The sequence below is a fragment of the Electrophorus electricus genome, chromosome 5, assembly GCF_041902795.1.
Source record: "Electrophorus electricus isolate QZ-2024a chromosome 5, ASM4190279v1, whole genome shotgun sequence".
In the NCBI taxonomy this organism is placed as follows: domain Eukaryota; kingdom Metazoa; phylum Chordata; class Actinopteri; order Gymnotiformes; family Gymnotidae; genus Electrophorus; species Electrophorus electricus.
This window is the reverse complement of record NC_137501.1, coordinates 12,495,596-12,509,706: the sequence shown is the minus strand read 5'-3', so window position 1 is coordinate 12,509,706 and position 14,111 is coordinate 12,495,596. Positions and strand designations below refer to the sequence as shown.

General features: G+C 45.9%; 1 protein-coding gene across 14 annotated transcripts in view; it reads right to left on the bottom strand.

The window, feature by feature from the left end:
* Positions 1 to 10,764, bottom strand: part of LOC118241984 (uncharacterized protein C4orf54 homolog) — a 40,470-nt gene extending 29,706 nt beyond the window's left edge. For 10 of the 14 annotated variants that reach the window (XR_014123775.1, XR_014123777.1, XR_014123779.1 and 7 more), the window contains exons 1-3: positions 6,182 to 10,764; positions 4,186 to 4,643; positions 500 to 3,523 (exon numbers count right to left, since the gene is read on the bottom strand). Coding sequence is in view for 1 of the 14 variants with exons in the window: in XM_035529930.2 (XP_035385823.1) it covers positions 6,188 to 10,615 (4,428 nt within the window). In the remaining 13 variants the exon portion in view is untranslated. Of the gene's footprint in view, positions 1 to 499; positions 3,524 to 4,086; positions 4,778 to 6,181 lie in introns of those variants that run through there. The other 4 variants (XR_014123776.1, XR_014123778.1, XR_014123785.1 and 1 more) reach the window with 4 other exon arrangements.
* Between the last annotated feature and the right edge of the window lie 3,347 nt (positions 10,765 to 14,111).

Here is a 14,111-nt window from a genome sequence, read left to right as displayed (position 1 = left end):
GTTTCATTCTTACTCACTTGCGTAGTGGGGCATTATAATTATTAGCTCACATTTCCTAATTAAAAACCATTTTATCAGTGTTTCACAAGGTTTCAAAGACACAGCCTGGCGTTAACGGTGATAGCCGTTAGCTCCGTTAGCTACCTCTCGAGAATAACAGCGCGTGGGACAGTGACACACCTGATTCAACCCATCAACACTGTTCATGCTCTTAGCTGAACTGCACTTAGGAGCCCTATAGGGCTGTATATTACTGACCAGTTGGGGGGCATTTATGTCTATAAAAATACTTGTCATTGAAAAATGTACGGTTATGAACAATTTCACCTAGTCTTGAAGCCCCAGCCCCCGAACCCTTCCGCCATATATCGCCACAGATTTAATTGGGCTTTTTTTCTTCTTCTACAGAATTGTTTTCCTTCTACAAAATATTTTATCGATAAAGTAATTAATGTTCAAAACATATTAGTAAGCTCCATTACTTAAAATATAGCGTTACCGTGCGAAGTTGGAGATATGTTCGTCTCCGTACTGCAGTTCAGTGTTGGACCTCCGCTTGGGGGCGGTTGACGACAGAGCTCTCGCTCTCCCAACATTCCCGCTGAAGACGCAGAACAGCTGAGCGTGCGTGTCTGTCACTCGCGCTGCTTCCTTGGTGACCGCGTCAACAAACGCACAAACTGTCCGCCGGAGCTAATGCCGCTGGCGGGGTGAAGTTACAGGATCTCGCGGAGAGCTCACCTAGCACACTGGCAGACGCTCAAGTGCTCATCTGCTACCTCGGTAAATCAATCGGGGTCCATAACATCTTAACCGCTTTCAGCGGAAGATTTAAGGCCTTTAACGAGATATAATGAGGGACAGCGAGTGACCTTACACGTGATGCCAAACTTTTTAAGGAAATAGTTGTGGCCAATCAAGTTATTTGCTGCGAGGGTCCGCCCACCAAGGGAGTTAAGGCCTTTAATAGATGTAGGATTCACGATCAAAAATAAATATAAACATATCTTTGTATGTAGTATAAACAGAATTCTCAATATTTCTGGAAGCTACAGAACGCATTGGACATGATAATTTGTCTAACATAAGAGAAGAAAAATAATTCAAAAAGCAGTGATAGCCGACCCTCTAATACTGGTTGCCATGGCTACAGGTTATTACCACAACTTGCACACATCTCTAATGGACTTTCCTGCTTAAGAAAAAGCACAATTGATATAAGGTTGATTAATTTGGTTACCATAACTCAAAACCCACTGTGTGAGCTGCAGAAAAGAAGAATGAAATGCATGCTCTACATGTAAAACCCTCTAAAGGAATTTGAGTGGCTTTGATATTTTCATAACCCAAATTAATGGCGTGACAAGGTATGACACCTTCACTACCACGACTGATGAGATGCTTGCAGTCATGTTCTGGTTACTCACTATTCAGCTGCAAAAACCCAAGACAAACAGAAAAAAAATGCATCTAGACACCTTAAAACTGAGCCAAACTGACAACAGGATTGTGAACGTATCAGTAAGGTGAATGTATCAGCCATGTCATCATTCTGGGGAGTGTGACACTTCCAGCTCTGCAGTATGGCATTTATATCACAGCACTTAAGGAACTCAGACCGCAGTGTTCCTTCATCTTATACCAAATGGCAACATTAGTTTGCGTTTACTGTAATACCTTATGACAAAATCTCATCATCCCAATCCCAGCTCCTGGCTCTCCTCCTGGTGGTATACATTACATGTAAATTCAGTCAGAATTAAACCGAGCATGTGGGTAACACTATGGAATCTCAATACCACCTCCGGTCCACACTCAAAATGGCCTCCTCTGTTATCCGGAACGTTCATCTGACCTTCTAGACATGGCAGTCTTGGGTTGTGATAGAGCATCCAGTAGCGTCCCACAGCAGACCACTGCACCGATAATGACATGCAACTGAGTGAACCAATAAAACCCTCTTTTATGATACTACTCAAATGGCCATGTTAGAATTCTCGTATAACTGGAGAAAACAAATTGTTTTCATATGTTTTAAACATAATTTCATTTAGATTGGACATTTTCTTTTGTGACTACTCCAACACTGGGATGGCACTTCTCACTAAGCAAAATGTTGCACTGTGACTTTGGGACAGTACTTAATATATAAACATTAAAGCTATTAAATTGTGCATTATAAAATATGTAATAATATTTTTGTGAAAAACCACAATTTCCTGGTTCTGTATTCATTTGACATCTTAAACTAGATGTGCTGATCTAGGATCAGATTTACTGCTTTCTGCAAAAGCATTGACCCTGAAACAGTGCACTGGGATGCTGAGCTAGTCTGAATCTAGTGCCTGAGATTGCTTCGTAAATGTTCTTGCAGTCGGGGTCTTCACTCACTCACACTTACCCACATTCTGTTTGCTTCTGATTGAATCCTTTTGGGACAGAAGAGTTTAGCCTATTTCATCCAGAAGACATAATGCTAACACTGATAATTCAGTGTTCACGCCATGCTGGGGGAAGTAGACTATTAGTTCATTTCATTCAGCATATTTGAACTGTTCGTTCAAGGACTGGGGTTTGTAAATAGTGGTATAATTGTAGATGAATTACTGGAAATAAAGCATGTGACAAAAATAAAAATGAAACACAAAAAGATGATAAAAGAAAAAATGTAACACCAGTGTGTCAGACTATGCTAGTACTTGTAAAGCAGTAATGACACTTCCATTAGTAAGAGCAGTCAGCATTGACATTTCTATTAGTACTGTTACTGTGGTTAATTCTGATATTACCTACGCTGCTTAAAAATGTATTTAAATTTTCACAGTTTTCAAGTAAAAAAAAAAAAGCATTATTATACATTATATACATTATTACATTATATATATATATATATATATAAAATGTAATAATGTATATCATCTGCAAACTAAATATTTTAATGTACAAAGAGGACCCATAATTCTTGTAAAGTCTGTACAAAAAAGCCTTGTAATGAAGGCTCTTACAAAGCTGACTAAAGCCCATATCAAAACAGAAAACTCTTTATACCAAGAGTGAGCTTCAGAGCCTCAATATGTACAAATACAGGTATGGTACTCTTCAATCTCTAAAATACCCAAATACTTCAAATGTGCCTTTACTAGTCCTCTGACTTACTGGTTATGCAATATGAATCATAGCATATACAAAATTATATTAGATAGCACCAAACATGAATACATAGCCCATATGGTGTTATATATGACAATATTAAGTATTAAATCCACTTCCCATAAATGACACTCAAGATGATTTTTCTGTAGAAAGATAAAAATGCTGAGACTAGAAAAAGGAAAATAAAGTTGAAGCCAAAGCATCCATCACGAGCACTTCGTCACAGCACAGGTAAATGTACCAGGAGACCCAGAACCCCTTCATGGACATCCCCGTAACAGTAACAGAGAAAGAGGTGAACATGGCTGGACATGTCCCAGCACTGCGGAACACAGGACAGGAGGGACGGCTTTCAGTGGTTTCAGACGACCTGTTTAATAGACAATACAGACAATAAAAGTTCCTCTTTGTAACATTACATTTTTCAGTTTTTTTTTTTAAACCTTGGTGCCCATAACAGGTGATGACAGTTTAAAGAGGCTGCTGAAGACATCAGTCATACTTCCACTTGAAAAAGACATGCATATGTACACACAAACACACACACACACACACCTGTATACCCTCACACACACAGTGTCTGTATGCACAGTCAGTGCACAACAGTTTGTACACACGCGCACACACACACACACACACACACACACACACACACACACACACACACACAGATACACACAGTGTGCGCACAAGTCAGTGCACAACAGTGCCCACACACACCCTTAAATTCTAAAAAGCTCTACACGTTCGTGTTGCTGTATAAACACATACAGTTCCACATACCACAGTTAAAAAGCCAAAGTAACCTGTACACATTCTCTATGCTACTGAACCCTGTTGTCTTTTAGTATAGGAGCAGTGTCAGCTGGGTGAGGAAGCATACCTCAGCTCCACCACAGAGTCACACACAACTCTGCTGTAGTTCAGAACAGCTGAGCCCGTCTCCAAACAAACCCTCAGGCAAGTCAAAGTGTATTACATATAAAAACAAAGCAAACCCCAAACAAATGACCCTTTTGAATGCATACACACCTGTGAAATCCCATCAAGACCTTTGTCAAAGGCCGTGTTGTGCACAGCGCTAAAAATAAAGACTGTAAGCAGGAAGACACACAGCACAGGAAGTGATGCAGATGGTTTCCGGCCACTGTGGGACCTGCTGTCATCAGTCGTGGAGAGGAGAGAACCGGGACGCAGTCCTGGAGACAAACACACACATACACACACACACACACACACACACAAACATGCACACACACATGTACACGCACACACACAGATGCCCACATACACAAAAACACACACACACGTGCACATATACATGTATGCACTCACACATATTTACACACACACACACGCAAATGCACGCACCTACACACTGATGTACACATATGCTTACACATATGCGAACACAAACACACACACACACACAAACAAATGTAACACAAACACACAAAGACGCTTGAGCACAGACAAACATTCCCTCATGCCTGGGAGGAAGGGAAAGAGACAACGAGAGGGATGGAAAGAGAGGGAGCGAAAAAGGGAGAGAGAGAGAATAAAACACTCTCACTTTTGTATCGTACGTTGATATTTCTTTGGCATGCAGGTTCCGTGAAGCAGGCTGTAAATGTGGAGAAAATTCAGTATGTCAACACAAACGCATAGAATCACCAAAGAGCAGAGGAGGGTGGCAGAAACTCATTTCTGAGATACAGCATCCTTCTATACATTCAGATAGTTCATGAGGCACTGAAGGCGTCATAATCTATGTTGCCACTTCAGAACAAGCTATACCACACCATACCACAGACAGATGCAGAATCAGAGAGCGAGAGAGAGAGAGAGAGAGAGAGAGAGAGAGAGAGAGAGAGAGAGAGCAAGAGGGAGAGAGAGAAAGAGAGACACCATACTGTTGCCCACAACAGTGTACCACAGCAGGCAAAAGCATGGTAAGGTAGACTCTTTCACTCTCGTTCTTTCTCTTTTGTACTGTTTCTTTCTTGATCTTGTTCTTGTTTCTCGATTCTTTCTCACAATTTATCTCCCCCTCTCTTTTTACCCCCCCCCCGACCTCTGATCGGCCTGGGCAGCTGTCATTTTCCTGCCTCAGCACAACAAATGCTTTACATCTCCTGACCTTTACAAAGACACACACACACACACACACTTCTCTTTCTCTTTTAAACACAAAAACACACTCACCTATACCCTCTTTCTTTTTTCAAGCACACACACACAATCCTCTTTCTCTTTCAAACACACATAAACACTTCTTTCTCTTTCAAACATACACACACACACGCGCTCTCTCTCTCTCTCTCTCTCTCTCACACACACACACACACACTCCTCTTTCTCTTTCAAACACACAAGACGAAGACACATACACACTTGCACCCGAGTGCATGTGCTTCGACTTCCACACACTCACATACCAAACTCAAAACACTACACTGTACTTACACACACTGCTTACTGTTATACAGCTACACAAATTCACACTCCTGCACCTTCGCACTCTCTCTTTTCGCATTCACACAAACAGGCACACACAGGTGAACTCCTTGAGACACTGCTGAGACACTGCAGTCCTTAATTGATCCTTTTTTTGTTCAGCGAGTTGCACTGCTGCAGTGAAACCAAAGCATAAGGAAACAGAACTACCCCCCTTCCCTCTCTTTCTCACTCAAGCAGACACACACACACCTTTAACTCCACTGCTTTTTCCCACTCTCATACACACCCACAAACTCTCTCTCCCTCTCCGTCATTCCCACATATACACTCACTTTCTCACTTTATATGCGTCTGTGTCTCTTAAACACACACACACACACACACACACGCGTTATCTTCCTATCTCTTTCACTCTCATTCCCACAAAAAATTCTTTCTGCCTCTTCTGGACACATTCACAGTCTCTCTCCTCATTCTCTCTCTCACACACACACACACACACACACACACACACACACACACAGCAACCCCTATACACAAATAAAACCTCAAAGTAGAGCTCACTCACATTCTGCTATCTGTGCTCCACCACGAAGCTCACGGTCGTTCCATCAAAAGAGGGCGGGGCGATGATGCGTGCCCCTTGCTGTGATGTAACGCTGATGAGAGGGTTAGCGCAGGTTCCTGCTCCACCGGAAGTCCCCGCCCCTCCTGTCCCCTCCGGACAGCCAGGGGGCACCTGCGCCAGGGGAGGCGCCAGGACCGGCGGGCAGAAGAGGTATGCGGGAGCATAAGCAGCTGCCGGGCTCAGGGCGATGGGCGGGACGGGCATAGGGGCGACAGACAGGGGCACGTCCAGATACCGCCCGCTATCAGGGTAGTAGAGTCTCTGGATTGCTGGCTGCAGGTCCACCAGGTAGCACTGGCCTGTAGCGGGGTCCACGAGGAGCTTGCGCTGAGGGGCGGGGGTGGGCGCGGGGGCCTCCATGGGGGGTGTGAAACGTAGGAGGTGGGTGTAGGCTGCAGGAAAGGTGTGGTGGCAAGCCATGGGGATCTCGGGTGACCACGACTCACTAACGACAGGCGAACGCTGCACGGGCGGGTAGAAGGGAGGGGGGTGGGGCTTGGCGTTGGGAGCAGCAGGTATGAGGGCAGGTTTAATGTCTGCGGGCTCAGATTTGACAGGGATGGTCAGATAGTTCTCTGAATCTGGAAGAGGGGTGTGTGTTTGCTTTGGTTTTGTGGGGGTGTCTGATGTAGTGTCCCTGTCCCTCTGGATCTCCTTCGGTTTTGCTTTAGATGGACAGATTTTCACACACACAGGACCTTTTGCCGAGCCAGATGCATAGTTCCTTCTGATAGAACGCTGCTGGGTTTTAGGACCCTGGGTCGTCCTGAGAGCACCGCCTGGACCCACCACACATCTGTTATCAAATGACTCAGGCTTGGTTAACGTTTTCTCCTCACTCGCTACCACACCAGCAACGTTAGCCAGGGATGCACACGGTTTCTCCGCGACGGATTCAGAGCTCGTGGGTTTCTCGCTGTCGGATGCCTTCCCCTGTTCGCCTTCCGAGTCGATTTTGCACGCGAACCCATGCTCCTGACTGGAGATTAATGAGAGAACATGGCTATCCGTTACTGGTCGCGGCGCGTCCGTTTTGCGCTTCCACTCGTTTCTATCGAACACGTACAGCTGCTCCATCGTTTTGACCGCCGCCTTTAACTTTTCAAGAGCGACTTGGTTCGCAAATTTACACTCCGGTTTTTTATCGCAGATGTCGACTGTCTTTTCTCTTTTCTGCTTAACAGATTTGACTTTTTCCGTTTTCGGTTCGGCTTGTTCGAACATCAGCTGCTTTGATCCCTGCGCGCGGCACATGCTTTCGTTTTTGCCGTATTCCGAGACGTGTTTCGGCGATAACCGCTCTCTTACTACGTCCGCTTCTCTCGCGCTCTCGCCCTCGGCCCCGTTAAAAGCCTGACGCACCGTACTGCCTCGCTTCGGAGTGCTGTTCGTGTTCACTGACTGGCATTTAATCACCATCGGGATGGGAAAGCTCTGATTGTCTGGTTCTTTCTTAGCAGCCTTGCTGTCCTCGCGTAATGCGGACACGCCCAGTTTATTCACTGTGTTTTCCAGCGACACGAATCTATAAGAGCTTTTTACCAACTTCCGCACATCTCGGACGTGGTGGATTGGAGTTCGGAGCTTACATTTCGTATCTCTGATATCCCTCACCATGAAATGAGGCACTTTTTCGGACGCGGAGCGCAAATGACTTTTGGAGTCACCGCCGTGTTTTACGGAGTTGGAGTTGTAGCCGATGTTGGGGGTTAAGAGGTTGGCGATGTTAAAAGGATTTTTTTCTTTCACACTGCGAAGGCGTATTTTGATCTCGGGCGCTTTTCTGACCTGACCGCAGCTGGAAGTGACCGCGGCGCGCGGTGGGTCGCTTAAGCGTATTTCTCTGCACCCTTCTTCCTCTAACTGAACGAGCTCATTCTGCACGCTCTGATTATGTAACGGAAGGTCCGCCCGTTCTCTCTCTTTAGGAACGAGATGCGAGCTGGGCACGTACAAATGAGACATCTTAGTAGTCCTGCTGTTCGCGGCTTCGACGTTCGCGCCTTCAGCACATTCTCTCTCCTCTCCATCATGATCTGGGGTGGTTGTTGACATCTCCGCTGGTGCGCACGCAGGTTTACTGTAACTTTGTGGGCTCGCTTCAGAGATCTCGCGCTCGCCGTCTTTCCAGGTTTTGAAAGCACTGTTTTGGCTGCGTGCTAGCGGGCCCGTGCCGGACTCGCACACTTCTGCCTTAGAAGGAGTCGTTGCGTCACCGAGCAGCTCTAATTCCGTGCCAGAACTGTGCGAGCCTTCTCGTGCTTCCTCTTTATAAGCGCGAGAAATACTGCCCATCGTGTCTACGAGATCCTCCTGGGAGGATATAGATGATTCGGATCCCGTTTCGGAGGTTTCTCTCTGTAGACCTTTGGCGGTCACACTCTCTCTATGTAGGTCCTGTTCTCGAGAGGAGGGGCGAGGCGAAGCCGGGGGGCACGCGTCGCATATTTCACCTCTCTCCATTTTACGCTCCTGCTCGAGCTGCATTTTCTTTGAGATGACGTTTTTCAAAAGACTCGAGGCAAAAATGGCTTTCGTGTGCACGTCCTCCTTGTTGTGGTCCGTTTCAAAAAGTTGACTGCCCGGCTCACACCCCAGCTTGGCCGGCGTAGGGCTGCTAGCATCGACCGTGGAACTCGATCCGGTGGCATTCTGCATACATTTCACACGTCTCTCATGTGTAGGTAAACCGCCGTCCAAGCTGAAGTTCAAAGTTTCGGTCAGTGTGACCGTCTCATTTCGCGCGGGCTGAAAACTGCTTTGTAACTCGACTTTTTTGGACGAGTCAGGGGATCCGTTTTGACCGCTATACTGGGCCCGTTTATTTTTCGGGGAAAACACATCAGTCTGAGTTGTTCTCATATTGGTAACGGCTACACCGTTAACGTTTTTACACTCCGCACACTTATTTATCTCCACGGAAGACATGGAGTTCCTGTGTGCCAACATGTTGTGCTCGTGACCCTGCGTCAGGTTTCCGTAATTAAAGTCGACGAGAGCAGACCATTTGTTGATGCTCAGACCGTGCTCGGACACTGAAGACTCACTCGAGGTCCTCAGATTTATTGCATCGAAGTAGGGGCACGCGAGACTCCGGAAAGACTTCGCAGTGAGATTACGCACTTCTTTATCTGCGTCATCCAGCTCGCTCACTGAACTGGACGCACCGCTGGAATATTCGTTGATATCTTTGCCCTTCAGTTTACTCGCCAGATGTTGCCGACCCGGGGCGGGGATGAAGTATTGCGCCCGGTCTCGGTCATACAACGCGTCCTCGTTGCTGTCAGAGGTTTTTAAAAAATAACGACTCCTTTCCCCGGCTCGCCTGGCATAGTAATATATGTTTTCATTATCGTCCAGAACGTTGATGGGGTCACCTATAGCACGCGAAGACGCTTTAATCGAGAGGTGAATTTTCCCCCTCGAATTGTCGTTCTGAGTCTTGCTCGGGCTCTCGTCTGAGCTCGCTAATTTGTCGGACTCACAAAACTCACTCTCCGTGCTCATCAAAGCTCCCGCGGCAGCGAGTGTAGGCACGTGGGAAGTCTGCGCGAGGTTGCTCTTGCCTTTCCTCTTGCTTCTGTCCGTTGTTTCAAGGGGCGCCTCTGTTGTTTCATCACTCTCAAAGGAAGCATAATCCACAAACGAGTAGACAAGATTATCGTCCTCATAATCCCAACACGAGCCACGACCAAGCTCGTAATCCACGTCATGATCTAATTCTGTTAGTTGAATTTCGTGCGTTGTTATGTAGTGTGACTCCGCGTTCACTGTCACGCTGTCGTGAGCACTTTTATCTGAAAGCGCCACGCTCGTGTCGTCTTCTGACTCGCACCGGCTGTTCAAGTACATGTCCGCGTACTTCAGAGCCCGTGTTTCATACACCCGGGTATGATGGTTTTCCTCTGCGAGGAAACTTCCGATTTTTAAATCTGTCTCCACGTCCTTACGGATATCGGCGCCCAAGATCTCAGACTTTGTCTCAGTAGAGCACGGGCTTGGTGGGACACCGGAAAGTGCTTCTGGGTAATCATTTTCAACCGGGATGTCCTTCGAATGATCAGCGTGATCTTTTAACGGGACTTTAGCCGTAATGTCGTGTTTCTCTCGCTCACCGGGGCTCTTAACGGCCGTAGAGGACGTGTCACTCCTACTTTTGAATATAGCCAGTTGGTTCCCCTCGCCGGTGAAAGTGACTTTTACCGTTTTGGCACTATCCGACTTCACGTCCAGCATATTCCCCAGATCCACATAGTTTGATTCGTTGCTGCGCTCGCCGGTGCCATTATCGTCATGTTTCTTCTCGGTAATCAGGGGTTTCTTCAGCGGCTCAGAGGCTTCTCCGATTGTAATGGCTGTCTGAAGGGTTTCCATCTGATTTGTACGGCGTAATCTGCCGTGTTCCCCAGGTCGAACGGGCTATCCGAGTGCTGGCGGTGTACTGCACGAGAGACAGAGATTGAGAGCGAGAGAGAGAGAGAGAAGCCTCGCCCACACGTTCGATGTTTCTGTTGCACGTCTCGCTCTCAGCCCCAGTTAACGGAGTTACGCGCGACCCCGTCTCGGATGACAAGCTGGCACAAACGGTGCAAGGGCACGAACCCTCGCGACAAACCCTGGGGCCCATTCACAGCAATGTAGGACGAAGAGAAAGACATATCTACCAATACAGATATAAAGACACTGATAATTACGGAAAATAATAATTCAAATCAAAGTGATTATATCACGTCCTGATAACGCTACTCTGGGCTGCTCCAATATATAGTGTATTGGTAATATATAAGAAAACCGCGCCTATATATATAATAGATGACTAAATTATGGAAACATTTTATATTTATAGATATCGAAGACACGTCTTGTCAGTTCACACGCGTACACACGCCTTGTTCGTCGTGCGTTATTTAGGGAATCACCGTTATTAATATTAATATTATTATTAATAATAATAATAATAATAATAATAATAATAGGACTTACATCATTCACTAACGCTAATAGCAAAATACAGAAAATCGCATTATCACGCGCAACGCGGACCTTCAAACATTTGTTGTCAAATGAATGTTATCGACGTCCCTCTATGGCGCGCGACAGCTGACGTCCACTATTTGAGCGAATGGTGGCGGAGCGCAAAAACACCGCAGAACCCGTCGATGCCAGGTTTGAAAAGCAACTGTTTCCCGCTGGATCCTTGCCAACCTGTCCAATTCTGTGCACTGTTGCGGTGTTCATAGAGAGACGTTAACGTGAACTTTATCTGATCGGTATGTATTTTTAGAAAGCAAAAGTTAGCTCATGTATATATTCCGTCTTGTATCACAGCCGCAGTTGTGACTGTGACATTAAGCAGTCTGCTTTTATTGAAAGGTTATCACTTCTTTGTAGTTTTGTACGCCCGAGTCTGCCGATATCAAAAGTCATTTTTTGTTAACATAATATTCTTTAATATGGGGGTATAGGAGATACGGGACCTGGAAAACAAACAAACTCTGTCGGACTCTGGCACCTTTTCTCCAGAGAAAAGGGGAAGAGATAGGGAGAGAAGTAAAGACTCCAGTTAGAGCCTCATATTAGTCACATTTTCTGTTTGAATTTAGGTTTCTGCTAAGAGGACGGTTAACAGAACAGCTTTCAAGACAGTGCCAAAGAACCCTACTGCCAAAAAAACCCTACTAACAGTACAACAATATGATAAATATAGCCTATACATTTCACGTCACAAAGTTTTACCTTTAGTGGTAATTTACACATCTACAGTGCATTTAAATTTCAGAATCATAAAAGTAGCGATAAACGTCGTTATCGAGTCGTGTACTCACGGCTGATGTGCAGAAAAAGGTCAGGCATAGTAAAAACATAGTGCAAAACATTTTAAATACCATTAAACCAATACAGAAACATATAGCCCATACATGACTAATACACTGAATATACAGTCACATGTTTTAAGTGCATAATAATGTTGTGCGTTAGCCAAGGACTTGTCTTTGCGAGTTTTTCCCCAAAGTGACACGCATGGGACAAGTAAAAGTCCGTCCTCTTCACCTGCGAGGCAGTGTGACACGAAAATGTTTGTGTGCTCAGAAAAAAAGTCAGTGATCTTTAAAACCACTGAAGCAACAGTTTATAATGACGGCGCGTTATTGCTACTGCGGCAAAGCTGCTCTGCGTGCCTCGGTCACTCTCGGCGTTCCACTCCTTTCTGGACGAGCTTTGGTGGGCGAGGCCTCATCGGTCAACTACTTGAGATATGCAGAGCTCTCGCGTACTAAACCAATCGCACCCGCCAACTCCAGACAAGTATTCCGTCTCACGCGCGACTGTAGATAAGGGAGCGGAAAGCATCGACGTTCTCAGCGGGCGTTCATGCGCCATCTGCACACACGTCCGCGGCTGGGATTTTAAACGACCTCCACAAAGAGGTTAAATTTAGGTCGCGCCCACAGGCGGCCACAGATCGGTTACGTACACAGAGGACCCTATAAAGTGGCAGGTGGCAAATAGGGGAACTGTTAATCAAAGCACAAGCTCGCGCACGCTTCACTTCTCTCCAGGAGTGCGCACTGCACGCTTCCATTCCTAGAATGTAATGCAGAACGAATAACGACGCGCCCATGAAACACACACACACACTCACATACACACTCACGTGAAAACTATACTTAATAATTAAAACGGTAAGTCTTGTTCCTACTGCTCATGAGCTAATACGTGCCTCAGCAAGGTGAAAGGGAACAGAGTTTAGATGAGACTTCATACCTTGCACCAGTGAAACCAGTAGCAGTTACTGTTACAGATGCTAGACTCTGCATTCTCATGGCAGTAATACACTCAGTAACCTCTGACCCTTGACTTACCCTCAAGGCTCATGCAGGTGACGTTTTAGGATCTCGTCAACACACCGGAGCAGAGGGTGATGGCTCTTTCTCCTCTGTGGTCATTTCAGCTGTTCAGAAAGTGCAGAGGAGTGTCAGGCTCCATGCTACAGGAGCACAGGGTCAGCACACACACCTCCAGTCATCGTCCAGAAGGCCCGCGTGACATGAAACGCAACCGCAACCAGGCTTGGAACACCAAACATTTACAGCTGATCTCCACATCAACCAGACTGACCTTGACAAATACCTTGGGTCTTATGGCTTCACTTCGCACAACCCAAACTGGCTTCCAGACAGGAAAAGCACGTCCTCATGTTAAATGGAATGGCTCTGCACGTTAAACCTTTATCCCAGGGTCTCTCTGGAGGACATGGTGTCAGCTGGTTTTGTCCATACAGCAGGGTACTTGTCTCAGAGTGTCTCAGAACGTCTCAGATGTGAGACAAAATCCCATCAGTCTATACAAAAATTAATCTTAGGCCTTGTAAATCAAAATGGATGAAGACATAATTTGTTACTTATCTCTCTCTCTCTCTCACACACACACACACACACCCTGATTATTATTTTTGCCTAGCTAGGAATGATATGGCCTTTGATATGCTACACACAGCAGTGGTCCACGAGGGTCTCAAGGGCTAAAAAAAGTGTAGCGAGATACAAAGCTGTCATCAAAAACCTCCTGGTACGCCCGGCATCTGCTGCACAAGCCTGCCGATGCTTAACGCCTTTCTGACAAAGAAGGCCCCACACACACACCCACACACACTAGAGACAAGTTGTGGTCGCTTCTGTTTGTACCACAAACGTCCCTGCTGACAGGATCTTATTATATTCACAAATAAACACATTCAAGCTTTTTTATATTTCCATACACCACACCACAAAACCATAAACATTCAGACCTACAAACAAGACTTTAAAAGCTCTTACCAACACGGCCTTACAACAGAACCTCACAACTTTCAAGGTGTTTCAGTGAGACC